At 42.2% G+C, this 21,553-nt stretch overlaps 1 protein-coding gene across 1 annotated transcript in view; it reads left to right on the top strand.

The window, feature by feature from the left end:
• The window catches only part of Lrpprc (leucine rich pentatricopeptide repeat containing), an 83,863-nt gene extending 62,816 nt beyond the window's left edge, over positions 1–21,047 (top strand). Inside the window, exons 28-38 of the mRNA XM_052186495.1 lie at positions 290–432; positions 548–656; positions 4,278–4,404; positions 9,482–9,570; positions 13,454–13,655; positions 15,681–15,820; positions 15,944–16,059; positions 18,213–18,287; positions 19,078–19,162; positions 20,306–20,448; positions 20,867–21,047. Coding sequence (XP_052042455.1) covers positions 290–432; positions 548–656; positions 4,278–4,404; positions 9,482–9,570; positions 13,454–13,655; positions 15,681–15,820; positions 15,944–16,059; positions 18,213–18,287; positions 19,078–19,162; positions 20,306–20,448; positions 20,867–20,923 — 1,286 coding nt within the window. The 3' untranslated portion in view covers positions 20,924–21,047. The remainder of the gene's footprint in view (positions 1–289; positions 433–547; positions 657–4,277; positions 4,405–9,481; positions 9,571–13,453; positions 13,656–15,680; positions 15,821–15,943; positions 16,060–18,212; positions 18,288–19,077; positions 19,163–20,305; positions 20,449–20,866) is intronic.
• Positions 21,048–21,553: the final 506 nt, after the last annotated feature.

Below are 21,553 nucleotides of genomic sequence, written 5' to 3'. Positions count from 1 at the left end.
TTTTTCAATTACTTTAAAAACAACCTTTTTATCAACATGGTTTTCAAAGCTTTGGATAAAAGCTTGGGGGTGGTTTGTTACCGTTTTTGCTTTTTTTTAGTTTGTGTGACTCATAACTAGAAAGATACACAGAGAAGTTTATGTACCTCTGGGGTACAATCACTAATGTCTCCTCTCCCTAACAGCAGCATTTGGAATAATGCATATTTAAACGTAAAGTAAGAATATCTAAACCTTTGCCGTCTCTGCCTGGCAGAGTCATTGATTTTTGATTAATCACATTCTGTAGAAATAAGCAATGACTGGCAAAGAGCAGATGCTGTGTGGAACAAAATGCAAGAAGAGAACATTATCCCTCGAGAGCGGACACTTCGGCTATTAGCTGAGATCCTGAAAACCAGCAACCAGCAAGTTCCTTTCGACCTTCCCGAGGTAACTTGTTAGCGTGAGCCTAACAGACTTTCCAGAACCTAGCTTAGCTCAGTTTTATACTGCAAAGGTGGCTGGGTTTAACCGTTTTGTTGAATTGAGTAATTCTGTTTTACAGTTGTGGTTTGGAGATGACAGACCGTCCCTGAGCTCATCCTCACCCTCAGCAGAAGGCTCTGCTACTGAGAAGATGCTGTTGTCTAACTGCAGACTGAGGAAGAGTAAAGGTGCGTGTCCACAGGGCCACGGGGAGAGGGCAGCACATGCACGTTTATACTTTTTATCAAATAATATAGGTGATACTAAGTAATTTGTTAGTTATGATTATAATGTTATAATGTATAAGCTAGTACCCTTAAATTTTGAGATGTCTTTCAGTGTTTAAGGATGGAAACAAGAGCAAAGGAATACCATGTGTTAGGAGATGTCAAGAATAATTGTTAGAAGCCGGGCTGTGGTGGCACACACCTTGAATCCTAGCACAAGGGAGGCAGAGGCAAGTAGTTCAAGGCCAGCCTGGTCTACAGAGTGAGAGCCAGGGCTTCACAAATAACATAACAAGCAAAAACAAAACTCTCTTGGGACAAGCGGGCTGTGCCGCAGGAGAACTGGCCTGCCAAGACTGAGTGAGCCCAAACGCGGCCAGTCTCGGAATCGAGAACAGAAGGAGTGGGGCCACTCCTGCCTGCCTCTACTGCTCTGGAACACATATGGACCTTGGTAATCAGTCAGGTAACATAAAAACCTGGAGTTTTTTATGCTAATGAGATATGTAGCTAGGTCCTGAGTACTGCCCCACATCCCACACCCCACACCCTCCCCCTTCCTGGCTATAAATGTTCTGAGTTGGGCTGTGAATGCTGCCAATTCCCAATGTCTCTGGCCATGTTCACTTAGGAGGAGTCTGAGCTGAAGGTTTTTAGGTGGTAAGTCTATCAGGGAGACTCTTAAAGCTACCACATAGTTCTTAGAGAGGCAGATCTTGCCACAAGATCCTGGTGCTCGGGTGCCTGGAGGGGAAGCTCAGAGGGGAAGTGCAGACCTGGGACCTCCGTTCCCAACTCCCACCACTGCCTGGGCACACAGGACACTGGGGACCACAGCTGTCGTCCCAGACCCCACTGTTTCCCACTTGGGAGAACACGGACTGGGCACTCCCTATACAGGACTGTGTTCTACCTCTCCTGGGTCATGCCGTGGCACTGCTGGGTACCCCAGCTGCTAGGCAGACATACTGCACATACTAACAGTAATTGTTAGGTACAGTTGTGCATTTGAGAGTATGATAATGCGTTTGGTTGATTGATTGTTATCTCTTTATTAAGTAGGGTCTTACTATGTAGCCCAGGCTGGCCTCAGATTCAACCACTCTCCCATTCCACCTCCCCTCCCCCATCTTAGGGCAAGTCCCAGGATGACAGGTGTGCACCATTATGCCTAGTATATATACTACCTTTTTAAAAGTTGTTTTTAGGGCTGGAGAGATGGCTCAGCAGTTAAGAGCACTGATTGTTCTTCCGGAGTTCCTGAGTTCAAATCCCAGCAACCACATGGTGGCTCACAACCATCTGTAATGAGATCTGATGCCCTCTTCTGGTGTGTCAGAAAACAGCTACAGTGTACTTACATATAATAAATAAATAAATCTTTTTTTTTTAAAGTTGTTTTTAATTAAATGAAAACATTTAACTAACTGATTAAATGTTATACAGTCATTCAGCTAATTTTTTTAGCTTGTTAAGTATTGATTTTTGTATGTCTCAAGATTCAAGCACTTAGCAAACTATAAATACTTTGAAAATTCAGTGCATATAGTAGAATCTGTTAGATAGTTGTGGTTAATGGATTTGTAACATAGAAGTACTCATAAAGGTTAATAAATAGTAGTGAATGCAGACTCTGTGGTATCAGAAAATAACCAGTAATATTTCCTACTTTTGTTTTATTAATTTCCAATATTCGAATGGTGCTGAGCCGTCATTCAACAGCAAACTAACTATGTGACCTAAAGGGACAACAAGTGCATCGCATTCTAACTTTGTAACCCCATAGAAAAGCAAGCTTGTGCACCACGTGCTGAGTGCCAGGTCCTTCTGTGTCTTCTCTGTGTCATGATTTAGTAAATATGATTGTATTTTGTTAAGCTTTTTTTAAGTTTATGATGGAATGACACTGCCATTCAGGGGATGACTGACCAGGAGAACGTACTGCTGAGATCCTTGTCTCCATCCCAGAGGGCATAGGTGGGTAGTAGATCCTGGGGGAGTCATTCCTCAGCTGTGTCCTCGCAGGAAGGTTGCTCTTACTGTCCCTTCGTGCAAGTAGAAACTTGGTCATGAAGTTAGTGCAGAGGGTCACACCCAAGGCTGGTGATGTCATGAAAGCAGGAGGAGGCCTGTTGAGCTGAGACTAGGAGAGGGATGATTCAAGTACATTATATATGAAAGAGAAGGGGGGGGCGCTTTTGGTATCTGTTGGCACAGCCATTAACTAATCTAACTCTTTCTTGAGTGTTTTTTTAAGAGACTTATATTTATTTTATGTATGTGAGTACAAGGTCACTCTCTTCAGACACACCAGATCTCATTACACCATGTGGTTGCTGGGATTGAACTCAGGACCTCTGAAAGAGCACTCGTGCTCTTAACCACTGAGCCATCTCTCCAGCCCGTTTTTCTACCTTTTTTTTTGTGACTGGTTCATGTAGGTATTAACAAAAATCTGATACAAGGCTGTTAGCCATGTGATCACTAAAAGGGATTGTGCTTTAGAAAGCTTTTTTAACAACTGATTAACTTGCATGACTATTAAATTCATTCACACAAACCTAATCTCAACTAAGGTACAACTAATATAAATATTCTCTTACCTTATCTCTTTTTCATCCCATTTTACGTTCCAGTTTTAAATGCAATTTGGATGTTGCCACTTGAGTGTTATTGAGGAGATAATACAAACTTCAATAAGTTATACACATAATCACAACTATTTCTGCCTGTTCAGACATTTCTAGAGTATTCCTTGTGGTCGTTAATATTATATGTGTACCTATTTAATACCTGCCTTTCTTTCTGGCTGAGTTATATTCATAGAGGGCTGTCTGTGGTAGATCGCTTTTACTTATCTCTGTTGTGATATGTTTACACACACGAGTGGATTGTAGTTCCAGTTTGCTCTTTATACGCAAGCAGTTTTATTTCAGAAAAGTAAGTGACTGAAAAGTGTAGGTACTTCTCTTTTGGTAACATCCTTTCATTCACTGACAGTTATTGTGAACGAGCGAAATAAAACTGTTAATCAGTCAAACAAATGTTGCCTAGTTTACTTGTTAGGTATCTGTATATTTGAAAATTGTATGTTTTTGTATAAGTCCTGTCGTAGCCAAATAATTTGATCTTCTAATTTTAGAATTATAGGCTATATTCACTTTAATGCTATTGTGTTGAAATGTTAACCATTGTAACCACCCACTTATAGATTAAAGATAGCTTGAAAGTGAATCTTTTGCGCCCCTCAATCTAAATTATACCCCTGGCTTATTTGGACTTTAACACATATTTTGCGATTTATTTTGCAATCTTTTGAATTCAGAAGAGCTGATTTTCATTTTTTATTAGGAAGAACATAATTTATTGACCCAAAGCAAGAATAAAAAAATAATTTGGAAAAGAAACCCTTTTCTTTTCAATGGTTTGTCGTGGGAGTTTGGCCAGTGCTGGTGTGTGTGGTCAGTACCCATCTCCAAGGGTTGGGAGCAGTGGACAGGTATATATTTTGGAACTTTTTATTCTGCTAATTCAGAAGAATAATGTCTCCCCCCTTTTTTTTTATCTTTTTCTCTCTTACAGATGCATATACTATTTTCCTTAAAGCTGAAAAGCAAAACATTGTATTTAGCAGTGAGACTTACAGCACCTTGATAGGCTTGCTGCTGAGCAAAGACAACGTCACACAAGCAATGCACGTGAAAGATGTGTGAGTATCTGTCCATCTGTGAAAACCCTCACTTCAAAGGAATACTAGCTGAGGTGTCTCAGCTGCCCAGAAAAGCAACATTAAAAGTTGCTTAATTTTATGAGTTATTTGTTTAAAGCAGGTCTTACTGCTTTAAACAGTTTTTCCAGGCGGGCCTCAAACTTGTAGCCATCCTCTACCTATTGAGTGCTGGGATAACAGGCATGTTTGCAACCATGCCTGGTTCATGTGCATGTTTTAACACCAATAGTCACATATGGACCCTGATCTATTTAATGTACTCTGACTTGTGCATATTTTTTTTCAGTTGTGAATGGAATAATCTACTCCTAGACCTTATTTACACCTCAATTAATGCCTTAAAACAATTTTTAAAATGCTGTTCTGTCAGTTCTAATCTAACCTCTGTGCTGTATGTAGGGTGTGGATTAATTTACTTTTTCAGAAAATCATTGTGGAATTCTATCTTATTATATATAACCAAAGAGGTTCTGACATGAGTAATTTGGAAAGACAAGGAGGCAGAAAACAGAAGAGAATTCCATGTTGAGGAATACAACTAGGAAACTTAAACTGTTAAAAAGAAAATGTAAAAAGACAAGACCATTTAATCCTGAGAGTTAGTTTGTCATAAATCCTCTAAAGATTTCCCCAAAGTAAAGCATAATGGTCTTCATCTTAGGGCTATGGAGGTGACACAGCGGGCCAAGTCCTTGCTGTGCAAGCATGAAGACAAGAGTTCAGATCTCTAGAACCCACACTGAGACTGGGCAAGCTGGCTAGGTAGATGAGCTGTAATTGGTGGACTTTAAGTTTCAGTAAGTGAGGTGGAAAGAGAGTGGTTGGGGAAGACTCCAGATATCGGTTTTACACACGAATGCACACACACATTCATATCTGTATGCATATGCAGATACACATATCATATGCAGATACTATGCATATGTATGCCACATAACACACAAAAACTCCTTGATTGGGCTTGTACATACTGAGCCCTGCATTGACTGAGCCATCTTCCCAGAGCCCATTGCTAAGGTTCTGACTCAGGATGACTCAGGGTTGTGTGTTTTACAAAGATCCCAGATGACAGATAAGTCTCAAACTCTTTGATAGCATTCCCTCATGGCCACTTGTACTGTATATCTTGTGTGTTTCATGACACCCTGCTTCCTAGGGTGTTCAGTGCATGCATACTTCAAAAAGAAGGCCTAGCATAGTTTCAGACTGTAGGTGCCACTATTTAGTGGTGCAGAATGAACTATTTTTCAAATGAAATAGCCTAGAAAATACCAAAGCACTTCAAGTAGTTAAAGATCATGGAATATTGATTTCTATCGAGTGTGTTTGTCTATGGGTTTGCTCAAGCATCACTACTGTAAGAGTTTCTGGAGTTCTGCCGTGGGTCTTGATCTGAGAAAGAGCTGACCTGAGTGGTTAGAAGCATAGCTCTTTTATTCTCCTGTCATCACAACCTGTAAGATACAGGCTCATATTCTTGCTTTCCTCTCATGGTTTTATGAGGCCTTTCTACAATATGATTGACATATTAAAAGATACATATTTAATGTACACATCTCATTAACTTTTGGGATAAGTGTATACCAGTGAAAGAAGCACCAGCATCAAGGCCGTAAACATCCATCACCATCCAGAGTTTCCTCCCACCTTCTTTATCCTCATGGTTGCTGTCATTGTTGGGTTTTCTGAGTGTGTAATTGTACTGATGATGTGTCCTCTTAGCACTATTATCAACTGTGTGCACTGCTGGCTAGGACTCTAGAGCTTGCCTGCCTCGACGGTATTCCGTAGTCATCATCTACACAACTCCTCTCTTCCCTGGCCACTTCCATCTGCTCTCTGCTTCTCAGTTGGGTTTTTAGGCTCCACAGATAGATAAGATTCCCTGAACACTTCACAGTGCTTATATTCTAGCTGTGATATCCTACAAGAATTATTCTATAGCTGCTCTCCCTGTGTAGCTATGTGGACCCCAGAGAATCAATGGGATTGGTTACATGGCAGATTACTATGAGTTCAAGCCAGCTTGGTCTACAGAGCAAGTTCCAGGACAATTCTTGGACTAGGACTATTTGAATTATCCAACTAACTGTGTTATTGACAGTATGTCATGTTTAATGTCTTTGGATTCAGTCCTGGCTGTCTCTCCCCCTCCCAGTTCTATCTCAGTATCAGAGTGGAAAATACTTGGTGATTGTGTTAGCAAGTTGGTTCATTCTGTGGGTAAAGGCACTAGTTGCCAAGGCTGAAAACCTGAATTTGGTTCCCTAAGACCCCCCCCTTACTGAAGAGAACTGACTCCAGCAAGTTGTCCTTTGACTGCGCACACACACACACACACACACACACACGTATGAAAATCATTTTTCAAAAATAATTTTGGTGTGTACAGGCTACTTGCTTTTTTATGTGAGCTCCATGGCCTGTTGCCCTGGGACTCCTGCTCGCCAGCCAGGATGCTAACATCAGCAATTCTGAGTGTCTGGAACAAGCAGTAAGTAACTTTCTTAGGAAGACTAGACAGCAGCCCTCACTGCCTCCTGTGTCTTTCTGCCTAGAAATGCTGCTAAGTCTGTCCCTGACTGCTTTGCCTGTGCTGACCATTTTGTTTTATTCAAGGTGACATAAATTAGAAGCATTGACAGATGTTTTACATGTGTCTTATGGAAGCACAAGCCATAGACCATTCATTGCTCTGAAAATAATAGAAGTTTCCTTGAAACACTGTCTTTCTTAGTTTAAAAAGATTAATATATGCAGCTAAAGTAAACTGTAAGATCTAAACACTTTTTTCTCCATAAACAATTTTTTCTCCCCCCCTCACCCCCCCAGAAAGGGTTTCTCTGCATAGCCCTGGCTGTCCTGGAACTCACTCTGTAGACCAGGCTGACCTTGAACTCAGAAATCCGCCTGCCTCTGCCTCCCAAGTGCTGGGATTAAAGGCGTGCACCACCACTGCCTGGCTTCTTTATTTTAACAGTTCCAAAAATGAAAGTCTGAAATTGTATGGTGCCCACTTTAGTAGCTACCAAACTAAGTGTAACTTTAAATTGTGTAAAATAAAATATAATTAAATTACATATTTCCCATGGCTAGTGGCTAACCCCATTGAACAGCAGAAAAAGGATATTCCCTTTATCAGAGAAAGTTAATTTTGGTAACTAAAAAATAAAACTAAAAATTAGGAATCAAAATTAAATTTCTCATTGTTGTTTAAATGACCCCAAAAGCTTCTCTGAGTAACTTCGTACTTTTGTCAGAGGAGAATACATTTTCTACTATTGAATTGATAGGGGAATTTTCTTCCTTCTGATATTAACCTGTGCTTTCATGAAATGAATACAGGGAGCTCTTTGAGGAGTATTCAAATGGTATTCTGCGGTTTTCGTAAAGCTCGTGTTGTTCTTGTCAGGTAAAAGGCAAGCATTACTATCTCACGGTCTCAGGTGGCTTCTGTAGTTGGTGTTTTTGAGGTTTGGTTTGAACACTTTGTCTCACTGTGTTCCCATTGCTGGCTTATCAGATATTCTCTCTACAGACCAGGGTTAAGGCTAGTTATAGACTGTAAGAATATGTATGTGTCTATATTCAGATTCTCCCCCTACCACATATTTTTGTTTGTTTGAGACAGTGTCTCTCTATAGCCCTGGCTGTCCACCTCTGTAGACCAGGCTGACCTCGAACTCAGAGATCTGCCTGCTTCTGCCTCCTGAATGTTGGGATGACATGATCCACTGCCACCCAGCCTAAGCAATATTCTTAAATTAACATGGTATACTACATATTTTAGTAATGGTGTGAGAAGTGAGATTGTAACTAACAGCGCCTGATTTTTATTTATTCATGCTACAGGCTGGGAAGCTGGTTCTTTAAGCAGTTGCTGTAACATAGAAGTTATTGACTTAGAAGCTTTGGCAAATGGAACAAAGGGAAAGTCAAACTTAGCAGCTCTAGGGATTGGTCAGGAGAAGCCGCGCCTGAAGAGAGGCTGAGAGGGTGGACGCTGCATGGTGTCTGCCCAATGTTCTTGGGTGATAAGAATAGTTGTCCCTGGTCTTGTACTCTGCTCTGGGCTGTTCACCTTGTGCTGGCAGCCATGGAGGATTGACAGTAAGGTCATGCTGAGCTGATAAGGCAGTTCTTGCTCCTCGTGACCTCTTAGTGTTTCCTAATCGGAAGTCAGCTCTGGGGTGTTAGCGATGCTAACATTTCATCACAGACATTGACTGACAGTGTAGCAAGCAGAGTACTTGTGGTTAGACTTGAGGGTTTTGTCTGTCTGTCTCACCTGGTTTTAATTACTCCTATACGATGTGGTGCTAAGTAAAGCTATTTTTTGCTCTTGAGCTTTAGTTAAGAAGTTTGTTTTTAAGTCTACAGTCATATGAAATTTTAAATTTTAGTGTAACAATGGTTTTGGTTCTGTGCTCTGTTTAAAACCTTTAAAAGCTGTATCTAGATGACAGAAATTTGAAAATTAATCAACCAAATGATATGGTGTTGGCAATATGCATTAGTTTATATGTAAAGTATACAGGACTGAAAGTAGTTCATTTTTGTTGCTGGAATAATAGTTTTACATTTTATAATTATGGTAAATGGAGAGGGGGAGGGAGGGAGGGAAGGAGGGAGGGAGGGAGGGAGGGAGGGAGGGAGGGAGGGAGGGAGGGAGGGAGGGAGGGAGGGAGGAAGGGAGGGAGGGGGAAGGAAAAGTATCCAGCAGCCTAGGATATAGCGAACAATGCAGGGCATGCGGTTATTTTAGTCACCTAATATGTCAGGACTCAAGAATCTGAACCGATTGTTTAAAAAAAATCTTGTACTTTGTTTCTTTTGTTGCTCATTTCCAACTTTGTCATCTGTCAGAATGCAAAAAAAAATTATCCTTCTATAACCATTGACAGGAGAACACAAAAGCTGTCTCCAGGTCGATATTTTGCAGCAATATTTTTAACATACGAACAGTAGTTTTTATAATTTCACCTTGGTGCTCAACCATTTATTATCGTATCAGAAGCATGTCAGTAATTCCTTTCTAAATGTCTGCTTCTTTTAGCGCTGAGACCCACATCAAGGGCTTCACACTGAACGATGCTGCCAGCAGCCTCCTCATCATAACGCAAGTTAGGCGGGATTATTTGAAAGGTATGTCAGAATGCTTGACCTTTACGTCACATTAATGCCTCTGCAGATTTTTCTTGTAACGCCCTTCGAATACTTGGATAAAGGAGTCCATTTAGCAAATTACCTGCTTATCAAGAGCCTTTTGTGGTAGCTGAGAGACGTAAATTACTGTACATGCATTTATAATACGGCTTGAATATGAATGTGCTGTCATCTGACCACTTAGTCCAGTTTCCATCCCATTTAACACAAGATGGGCTTTCTTAAGATGAATCACAGCTCTTCAGACATGCAAAATTCGTGTTCCAGAACGAGGGAAAGTACAGGCTTTCAAGTGCGTTAAAATTCACAGCACAAGTCATTTTGCTTTGGAAATTAACATCCTTTGGAGGTCTGAAACAATTCCCAGCAGTTATTTCTTGCATGTTGTGTTGGTTGTATATGAGATAGCAAATGAGTTAAATTGAGAGTTAAGTATGTGAGATTGTGCACCAAATGATTGTAATATTGATTTTTTTTTTAACAAACCTAATCTGATACTTTTTAAATAGTTCATAACTCCAAGAACAGTGAAATGCAGTTTGGGGTTGCGTGTCGCCAGGGTAACGCTTGAGGACACAGAGGTGACACATGAGTGCTGATGGTTTCACGGAGCCTGTTCATGGGTTTACAGTGGGGTAGATTAGCTCTCTGGGCGGGCAGTGACTTTAAAGGCTAGAGAAGCAGCTTTTCTGTTAACTTTCAGGGCTGAATTTTAGTCAGTATAGCAACACGCCTACAACAAATGCCCTTAGGAGACTCAAGTTAGAAGCTCCACTCTTTAGCGCTCAGCCTCTGTGCTGGACTCTTCCCCAGGCTGTGATAATAAGGCTTTGCAATTTATCAGATAGTTCCCATCTCCTGGGAGGAAGCTGGCTGAGGGATTGTTCAGCCTTAGTGTTGCTTACAGTAAGTAGTACCTTAGTTGTCGGTCTCCAGCTGTCTTCTACCTGATGGTGATTATTTCTCTTTGCAGAGTTAGTGACTGTTCCCCAGGCACTGCATACCAGCAGTCTTTTGGACAGTTTTCAGTTGTAATTGGGAGATGGTGTAAAGCTTGGGTTTTTTTTGTTGTTGTTTTGTTTTGTTTTGGGGAATTTTTTTTGTTTGTTTGTTTTGTTGTGTTTTGTTTGGTTTGGGTTTTTTTGTTGTTGGGTTGTTTTTGTTTGTTTGGTTGGTTTGTTTTTGTTTTTTTTGTTGTTGTTTTTTTGTTTTTTGGTTTTTTGGTTTTTTTTGGATTTGGTTTTCTGGAGACAGGGTTTCTCTGTATAGCCCCGGCTGTCCTAGAGCTCACTCTGTAGACCAGGCTGGCCTCAAACTCAGAAATTTGCCTGCCTCTGCCTCCCAGAGTGCTGGGACTATATGCGTGCGCCACCACCACCCAGATAAAGCTTGTTTTTACAATGTGAAGGTTTTTATTTTCAGTAGAAATGATTTTGTGAGATTCATTTTTCATGTAGATTTTAAAACATTGAAACTTTTAACTGGGCGTGGTGGTGCACACTGCAGTTCTAGCGCAGGGGCAGTGGACGGGAAGATTTCATATTTGAGCCAGCCTAGACTGCCAAGACACTGGACTGCAGAGTGAGGCTGTCTCAGAAACAAAGAGGATTTAGGTCTGCTTTAAATTTTAAATAGCTAATGTTTCTGTGGGCACAAAGAACAAGACTTATTTTAACTTTTAAGAATTCAGTTTAGAGCTAAATATGCCCCAAGGCCCTCACTTTCCTGACTCCTGACTCCCACCCTTTCCTCAGTGCCTTGGTCTGGTATCTGCTGTCAGGTGCACACAAGCACACACACACACACACACACACACAGGGTCCACGAGCCCACCAACCCTCCTTCTACTTCTTCTGCCCTCGGTGCCCAGGCTCACTGTGCTGATATCTGTGAAGGCACGGCGCTCATCAACAAGGCAGGAATGGGCTGCCCTGTTCCCATGTCCACATTTGCTCTGGAGTCAGAGAGACTTCCTGATTTTCTTCGTGTTCAGATTTGCTGTCTCTTTCAACTTTATTTTAATCAAGTTTTTGTCTATGGCAGTAAGCACCAATTACATCTTCAAGTAATTTATAGACTGATACTTTTGCACATTGTCAGTAGCTGCTGTGAAGCAGTGTGCTCAGTCTCACTAGAGAGTAATTGCAAGAACTGTTGGAACTGAGTCAGAGACGGCTTGGACACAGACGAGGTGTGTGAGTAGGGATCGCCCTGATGTGCCTTAGGTCATTCACGGCACAGATGGCACATTCTGTGGTCTGGTTTATATAAGAAGCTCTTGTATTCCCCTTGGATAGGCACAAACTGAATGGGGCAGGGTCTTAGTTTGGCCTTTTAACCTAGGGGAAATACTGAACTTCCAAGCTTCCATGGCTCTAAGTTCAGGAGGGTTCTTTGAGCATGGCTTCTAAGCCCACGCCTGCATTGTAGTAAATGCTTAATCAGTCGGAGCCTTCCTCAGTCTTTTTTTTTTAACTTTTATCCACTAGCAGAATGCTCTTCCCTGACAGTGTGCTTAGATACCAAGGATATTGAGCATAATTGCCTGTATATGTCTACCCTTTAACAAGATACTATCAAGATGATCTTCTGTGAATCATATTTTAAAGTAGTATATAGGCATTTTTGTTTCTGGTGTGTGCATATATATCTGTAACATCTACCACTTTTTTTAAACTGTTTTCCCATTTCTGTATTTGACAGACAATAGTCTGGATCATGTGTAAATTTTAAATTATGATAGTTTATTCAGTAAAGAAGACTTAAATTGATCATGCCTTTTACTTCATTGTTTTTAATAGACTGTTTAATTACTACCCTTTCCCTTCCCAAGTGAAGTTAAGCTGCTCTCCTTCTGGAAGCCGCCTGGAGAGCCTCAGCTTTGTCTATAGTACTGTGCTTTAATTGCTGCAAAGCTGGGAAGCTTCTTCAGTGGTAAAGGTGATTGTTATGCTAAGTATTACTGCAGCTCCTCCCATCCACAACCTCAATACCAACATTTCACCACACTTGCTGCGAGGGAGGCTGTGAAGTAGAAAGGCATTCCATGTTTATCTATAATCAAGTGTTTGTAATTATGAGCATTTATGCAGGCAAGCCCCTTGACTGTAGCCCTAAGAGTCAATAAGCTTTGTTTTCTTTAAAACTGAATGCAGCAAGTATCCGCAAGGAGCCTGCTTGTGTGGGATAAATTGGGAATGTGTGGTTCTCTGACACTCTGGCGCGGCGCAGCTGGTTTGATGTGATTTGGTCCTGTTTGGAACATTTTCAAGAATAAAAATGAGATGTTAAAATTTTTTGATAATTATATAGGCTTTGAGTTAGTAAAACATAGGGAATTGTTCATGTAGATAGAAGTTATTTATTTGCTTTTTTTTGTTTTTGGTTTGGGTTTTGGTTTATTCTTTTTTAAAAAAACAAGTTCTTCCTTTCAGGGCTGGAGAGCTGGCTTAGTGGCTGAGAGCACTAGCTGCTCTTCCAGGGGACCCGGGTTCAATTCCCAGCACCCACAGGACACTCACTGGAGTTTGTAACCCCAGTTCTAGGGGGTCTGTCATGATCACACAGACACATATGCAGACAAAGCACCAACACACATTTTTACGTTCTTCCTTTCTCATACTTTGTCGTGAGCTGGCACATGCTCGGGTCCTGGATCATTGTCAGTCACAGACAACTGCCTCCTTCCTCACACTCATAGTCAAGACTGTCCATAAAATATGATCTTTTCTGTAATCTGAAATGAATTATTTATGTATCTTCAGTTTAGCCCTTGATGTGCTTATTTAAAAGGAGGCTTTCCGTCTGTGTTAACGTCAGTGGTGTCATTTTTAAGGTAGTCAGCCTTCTGCTTTCTCCTCAGAGGCTCTAGCGACTCTGGAAGCAGCCTTGGCTCTGGAGCAGGTCCCCTCCGAGCTGGCCGTGACCCGCCTCATCCAGGCGTTTGCCTTGAAGGGAGACGTGGACAGCATAGAGGCCATTCAGAAGATGGTGAATGGACTCGACACAATTGGACTCTCAAAAATGGTTTTTATCAATAACATCGCTTTGGCCCAGATGAAGAAGTAAGTATTTTCAGGCTTTCTTGACTGAAGACTATTTCAGATAACCACCTTTAAAAGGGTTTTGTCATTCTTTGCACCTTTTGGAAAACATGTCAGTCATAGGAAATGTTCAATCCTAATATGTTAATTGTTTACTATTAAAACTAATTATGTTAAAAAATTTTTATCTTTAGCCTTAGACTAAATTGTTTACTATTAAAGCTAATTATCTTAAAATGTATTTTATCTTTAGTCTTAGACTAAATATTTGTAATTCATGAAATATACTCCATAGTTCCTAACTCATGTATGTATGTTATGTATAGGTTATATGTATGTGTGTTCATCTACACTTATGTGTGTGCATAAAATATGAACACATGTGCCTCATTATTAAAACACTTCTTTTACAAAAATTAAAGTGGCTGGGCAATGTTGGCGCACGCCTGTAACCCCAGCACTTGGAGGCAGAGGCAGGCGGATTTCTGAGTTCGAGGCCAACCTGGTCTACAGAGTGAATTCTAGGATAGCCAGGGCTACACAGAGAAACCGTGTCTTGAAAAAACCAAAGGGGGAAAAATTGAAGTGATTAATTTTCCTAAGCAGCAGTTCTTTCGAGTCTTAACACACTGTAAAGTAGTGGTGTGGGACTCAGGAAGCCGCCAAGCACACATCACCGTGGCCGCAGGGGCTTTGTGGTGGTGGCAGTCAGACCCTGGGCTCTGCTCCAAGCAGTTAAAATGTGGTGCAGCATTTCTCCCTGGCAGTCCACACGTCCACAGGAAGAGAAGAAGTGTTCAGGCTTGGTTCATCACTTGGTTCATCATTGTACAGGGATAGGCAGATGGTTTTCTGTGATGTCACTGATGCCTTACACACCAAGCTGTCGTGAGAGTGAACAGGATGATTAGGCCCGTAACCCCAGAGCTCAGGAGGCTACGGCAGGGGTCTCATGAGTTTGATGACAGTCCGACCTGAGAAAGGTGTAAAACCCGTCTCAGGAAGGAAGGAAGGAAGGAAGGAAGGAAGGAAGGAAGGAAGGAAGGAAGGAAGGAAGGAAGGAATTCCTCACACTTTTGAGGGAAAGCCTGGATGTATAGATATGGTATTAAAATACCGTTTTGCAAGGGGTATTTTTGTTCGTTTATTCCTTCTTAGGAGAAAACGTTTTGTTTTTGACTTTAAACTGTCCTGAGGGCTGGAGAAATGGCTCGTCTCCTTCTGAGCCACCCTAAGTCTTCAGAGGACCCAGGGTCAGGTCATGACAGCTCCCTACCATGCAGGCTCTGACACGCTCTCTGATACAGCCATACACAGATTTAAACTGTTTCCCAAAATAGAGTTTCAAACTTCATTTTTAATAAGAAAATGTGATTTTTAAAATTAGATTTCTGTAAGAGCTAGCTGAATGTTTTAAAGCTACAATTATTTTTTATACTGTGGAAAACATGTTTTTACTCACTTAATAATTCTTCTATCTAAGCCCATAAGATGCTTGTTTTTAATTAGAATTCGTATTCTTACTAATTTCAACATGAAATTGATTTATGGCAGCACATTATAACTGCACAGATCAGTTACAGATTACTTTATCAAATGACAGTGGTAACGATGTGTGTCCTGCTTTGTTCGGAAAGGCCAAGAACTTCTCCCCCCCCCCCCAAGATACCCTTTTCTGAGGATTCTAGTATTGAGTATTTTCCTAATGAATGGTGCCCGATGAAAAGAGATCTCTGACTGTTAGCTATGAAATACAATCTCTGGCTGTACGCTCTTGTTATGTTTTTATCTCCACATGTCATGTATTGTCTGTGCTTCGTATACTGGTGATTTATAAAGCCAAAATTAGAGCATTTTATATCTATATAGCTAGGTTATGTTAGACGGTATGCTATGAAAAATATTATTGTTATTAATCTGGTTGCTTCTAAATATAGTCCCTTTTTTCTGAAGTATTTGCATGACTATCCACATGAATTAAAACAGAATTACAATTGCAATTTTATACAAGTAAATCTTTTATGATGATTTGGTTTTCTTTTACAGTAATAAAACTGATGCTGCCATAGAAAATATTGAGCACATGCTTGCTTCAGAGAATCAACCCGTAGAACATCAGTACTTTGGCTTGTCGTATTTATTCAGAAAAGTAATAGAAGAGCAGATGGAGACAGCGTTAGACAAGTGTGAGTGTCGTTCTGTGCAGAGGTAGAAGCTCGTCTTTCTTTGGTGAAATTGGCCCAGATCTCTTTGGCGAGTAAGCTGTACCCATTTCAGTGAAATCTTTTCCTTGCCTGTTTTTCTTGTAGTAAGCATCATGTCTGAGAGGCTGGCCAATCAGTTTGCACTTTACAAGCCGGTCACTGACCTCTTCCTGCAGCTCGTGGATTCCGGCAAGGTGGACGAGGCCAGAGCTCTCTTAGAGGTAATGACAGCTCGGGGCTTGTGTCTCCTCAGAAGTGTACTGAGAAAGACCAGACAGGAGTATGCGGGGTGGACCGGAGACACTCCTGCTAGAACCTGAAGTTCAGTGAATCTGGATTGCATGGCGACCCTGTGGGCTGTAGTTTGCCAGTTTTAAAGATGTCAGAACTGGAAATCCTAGTAATTAAGACAGGCGTCAGGTTGGAATTTGAGACGAGTGTTTCTGCATAGATGGGTAATGCAAAGCATCAAATCCTTTGGTTTCCTAATTTCTTTAATGCTCTAAATAGTGTGCATCACCATAGCAACACAGTTTGCAAACAAGAAGTAGGAAATGTTTGCTTTTCATGTACAGCTTCTCACTTGACTGCTCAAACATTCTCAGTGCCTTATTCAAGGTTTATTAAGAGTTGAATTTGCTTTCTATTCACTAATGTGTCACAGACACATTAAATGACAAATGTGGCTCTCTGTGGCCCACACTCAGTTAAATCAGCAATCTGGAGGGAAGGAGACGACTGCATTCATGCCATTTTAACAGCTCTAAATATAAAGCTGTGCCAAGCTGCAGCGGTGGGTGATCGAGCTGCTACTGGCAGTGTACAAACAGGCACCGCGGGAGCCCCTTCCCAGCAGGTGGCAGTCAAACAGTCACGGTGATCCGCCAGCCGCCGGCTGTGTTTGTGTAGACTCCCTGTGTCAGATTGAGGCCCGGGACCAATTCCTGATTGTAAATACTGTTATGTTCACCTACCTTCCTACCAGCTGGGAGGAGGAAGGAGGAGATGTGGACGGGGTGGCCGCTCTAGCCACTGGCTTGAGCTCCAGGTTTGGGACAAGTTTGTGTAGCTTGACAGCACGAGCCACACCACCTACAGAGGCGGGTCTGGTCTGGTCATGTGCCTCTGCTTTAATGGTTACTTAAAAATGCAGTTGCTTCTACTTTCCCTAGTGATTGCTGTTTGGGTTGGTGCCTTTACTTTTGTAGGAAATTTGCAGTACTTTTATGGGAATCTTTATTGTTCTCTGCTGAGCGGCCTATTAGACTTTATCTCCCTGGGTGTGCAGCTAACTTACACTGGTGTGTAAGCACAGATAACACACCCGTGACCAGTGTTCATTCGCCATGAGCACACTCTTCTGAGGGGTCTCCAGAGGAGGCCTGTGATGGCTCTGCCAGCTCGTTGTGAGCCGCCAGTGTCATGCCCTCCAGAGAAGCAGTATTTGTGCTCAGCGCTGTCTGCAGCAGAGCTGCCACACCTGGGAGCTCTTGGTGGGGCTGAGTGCAGCTCTGACAGCGGCTCCATTGGTGCCGCCACACAGTAAAGAGCTGTGCTTTCTCCTAGTGAGGAGCGCTTGGTTCCCGGGTGGCAAGCACACAAGCTTATAATGTCAGTGTTCTGCGCGTCCCAGAAGTTTTTTATGCTATTCATTTTAGCATTGACAGTGTTTTAAAGCTTTGAACAAGCACTGTGCTGTTAGAAACTTGGAGGATGACATCTGCGATGAGTGTAAACTAAAATATTGTCTTGCCATATTTCATTTCACTAAAGCATCTAGGGCTGGATAGACACTTGATTTATCTGGTCTGTCACAGAAACTTTTTTTAGTTTAACTTTTGTCTCTTTCTCAAGCACTGGCTGTCTATTGCAGTGAAAGCCTTTTATAACTCAGAGATTGAAATCAGTCCTTTTGTATGCATAAGTGTAGGTAATTATACTTTAAAGAGAACTTGCTTTGTACATTTTAATTTTTATAAAGAAACGAGCAGTTATCTCCCTGACACCTTATTAAATGTATAATTAACCTTATGATCCCTAGCTCGCTTGTGAATGCTTGGCAGAGTAATTGGGGAGGAGCGCTGGTCCTTCCTCCCTCTTTCTCTGCAGTCCTGAGCCTTGTTCTGTGCTTGTTGAAGCATTAGTTTAATTTTTCCCTTTTCTCTTTAAACAAACTTCATCCTTGATGCAGAGCCACACTCAGCAGGGTTGGCACGGCCCGCCCCGTTGCCCCTTTCGTACCTAAGTGAACCTGGCTGGCTGCTGGGCTTCTGGTGGGCATGATGCGTTGCTGTGCCCTGCAAACTTCCTTAATTGGGAAGATTCGCCTTGACTGGTTTATTTAAACCCCCACTAACCCTGTCCTATCCTTCAGAGATGCGGTGCCATTGCTGAGCAGAGCTCAATTCTGTCGGTGTTCTGTCTCAGGACTGCTCGGAAACCGAAAAAGGTACGGTGCTTTGTCCTAGCCGTCCTGTCAGACGGTCCTGATCAGTGTTGGCTCAGACCTTACTCAACTCCAGAAATGGAAGACATGGCCTGTCATATTTGGCTACGTTTTAAAATTTTGTGTGTGTGTGTGTGTGTGTGTGTGTGTTGTGTAAGACTTGGGTAAGAAATATGTGACGGTCACTGCTGATTTTACTCAGTGGAACACATCATCTCTGCAGGAAACAGGGCATGCTTGCTTCTGTGGTAGCCTTCTAGGCAATGAAGTCACTCTCTGGTGAAACCCTAAAGATGCACTCAGTGTACCCAACAGAGGGCGCTGCAGAGCTTTTATCCATAGTTTATCCTGGATTTTTTTTTTCTACATTAAAAATACAAAAAAAAAAAAAAAAAAACAACTTATTTCTGTAAACTTGATCTTACAACATTGTGATAAGTTAACAGTTGATAAAAGAACTGTTCAGTCCTTTGAATTTTTATATTTATTTTTGAAAGCAATCAGATATGTAAATAAAATGTCTTTAATTATTAAAAATGTTGATTTTTATCAAATTAATGATTTACCAAATTAACATCAAATGCTGTGATACACAGAAGTCAGAGGATCCATTAAGTCGAGTGGTTGGTTGTGCTGGAACTGTAGTAGTTTGTTACATTGTGTGTCGTGTTAATTTTTGTTACATTGTGTGTGTGTGTGTGTGTGTGTGTGTGTGTGTGTGTGTGTGTGTGTCATGTTAGCTGTTAGCCCTCCTCAGGCTGCTTTTGAATGGTACCTTTGTTTACCTTCCTAGGCACCAGTTCTGAAGACCTTGTTAGAACTGATTCCTGAGTTACGTGAAAATGAGAAAGTATATTCTTGCAGCATGAAAAGCTTTGGTAATAAATTTAATCTTACTACATTATTCAAGTGATGTAAATATTTCTAAGTATAGTCAACTGTGAGTTCAGCTCAAAGGAATAATCCTAAATTTCAGATAATTACTCATTCACTTAGCTCCAAAATATGTTTTTAAACTATAGAAAAGCATGAAATTATTCCTAGAGCTTTAATCCTGAAAAACATTGCAGAGCACCTTCAGAGTGTCCCTGGCAGCTCTCTGTCTCTCTCTGTCTTTGTCTCTGTCTCTCTGTCTCTCTCTCTCTGTCTCTCTGTCTCTCTCTCTCTCTCTCTCTCTCTCTCTCTCTCTCTCTCTGTGTGTGTGTATGTGTGTGTGTGTGTGTATGTGGGGGGGGGGGCTCCTTCTCCCTCCCGAGGCCTGCCCTGCAGGGCAGACACTGCCTCTGAGCCCCACTGAGGGCAAGTTTATCTCGTGCCCCAGCTGGAGTGCAGTTTCTTGGCCACTGATGTCCACAGTCAGATGGTCCATGAGAAAGGAGCCAGCGGAGGTTTGTCACTGGGCAGATAATATGCTGATGTGTCCTCGGCCCACCCTCAGACCTGCGCCTTACACTCAGTTAGAGTGGAACTAGTCAGAACTAGTAAATGGATTCTTTGTTCCCACGTGGATCTTGCAGTATTTAAAAACAGCTGAAATCCTTATGTAAGTAACAAATAGTATCAACTGCGGTGAAGTAGAAAGGGGGCGGGGTCACACGGATTAGGGCAGGGTGGGTAAAGTGGCAGCAGCAGAGCCACATGCACAGGGAAGCTGACTGACTGCCAGAGCTCCCGCCTCTTCCCGCCCCGCCCCCTGAGAGCGGCTGGGCTAACCCCTGTGCCTCACAGCCTTATGCTTTATGGTTGGCAACTTGATCTCTCCGTTTACACCGTGGTTCCTCAGCCAGGTGCACCCGGTGTCATCAGTGGTGTTCCGCAGCCTTTCTCTGCCTGCCCCTGCCCCTCACAGTGCACCGTGGAGGCAGGCTGTGGAGGGGTGGACAAGCTGTGGGTGCTGAGCGGCCCCCTACGGGAGCTTCAGTCCCTTGTCTCAGATCCTGGAGTGCCTGGGTAGCAAAGGGTGCGAGGGAAAGAAGGTGAGGTCTCTTCACTGCGAGTCCTCTCTCCTCTGACTCCTTCAGTCTCAGACAAAGATGTGGCCTCTGCTAAAGCCCTGTATGAGCATCTGACGGCGAAGAACTTGAAGCTGGATGACCTGTTTCTGAAGCGCTACGCATCTCTGCTCAAGGATGTTGGCGAGCCAGTCCCCTTCACGGAGCCCCCTGTGAGTATGGCTGACTCTAGGACTGAGAGTGTGCGGAGAAAACAGGCTGAGTGCTTAGTTTCCCAGAATTAGGTGTCTGAGGATCCATGGGAGAGCTAAGGGCATAAGCAGTGGCCTTGGGCTGGGGTGGAGTGGCCTGGGACAAATGCAAGGTGTTACAGACCTTCTGCTAGGTTTTATCAAACTTTCTTAGGCAGAGTCTACATAATGTATGACTTAGCCCTGGCAGTCAGGTTAACTCAGAACTTGAGGCTTTGGAACTTGGCATTTTGCAAACCACAGAGGAATGCCCAGGCCTAAAGCAGGTGTTCAGCTGCAGCCAAGCGGCACTGGCTCCTGGCCCACTGGCTGCTGGCTGTAAACTCTGGTCTGGTTCTGCGCTCATAGCTGTCATTTCTCTCTTCTTTCTCCTTAACAGGAAAGCTTTGGATTTTATATAAAGCAACTAAAGGAAGCAAGGGAAAACCCTTCATGAAAGAAGCAAAACAGCTCTGTCTGTGTGTGTCTGTGTGTGTGTGTGTGTCTGTGCCCACGTGCCTGTGTCTAAATGTTATTTCTAAAATGTACTTGAGAGAAAAAATAAATAAATGAAAATTTAAGTGTTTATGCTTTTTTTTTTTATGTGTAAAATACAACATTCACCACCGTATTGCCAATAAGAACATATACTTGATCACTGGGCCTTTTGGGGGTTTTGTTTACCTTTTCTAAACATATTGATGACATTTTCCTTAAGGTCTCTGATCCAAGGGCCCTCCCTTACTGAAACACAGGGGCTGAAGTGCCTGCGCTTCCCATGGAATCTTCCACGGCTTCCTTTGGTTTCAGGATTTTTTTGTATAAGCTACCGGGATTCATAAGGGAATAGGCTAAATACTGGTTGGTAGTCAAATTTAAGGGCAGACAGTACTCCTGCTCTATCCTAACACTCCTTAGAGCCCACATGTAAGACTTTGAAGCAGAACTAAAACGCTGACGTCACCAACAAAATGTCAGAAATGTTTTGTTGGGAATTACCCTCAGAGTAAACAAGCGAAGATTAGAATTAATTCTAAAGTGTAACCATCATTCTAAACGTGTGTATGTAAATGTGTGTTCATGTACC

Source organism: Apodemus sylvaticus, chromosome 6 (genome assembly GCF_947179515.1).
Source record: "Apodemus sylvaticus chromosome 6, mApoSyl1.1, whole genome shotgun sequence".
NCBI lineage: Eukaryota > Metazoa > Chordata > Mammalia > Rodentia > Muridae > Apodemus > Apodemus sylvaticus.
This window is presented reverse-complemented; position numbering and strand designations above follow the sequence as displayed.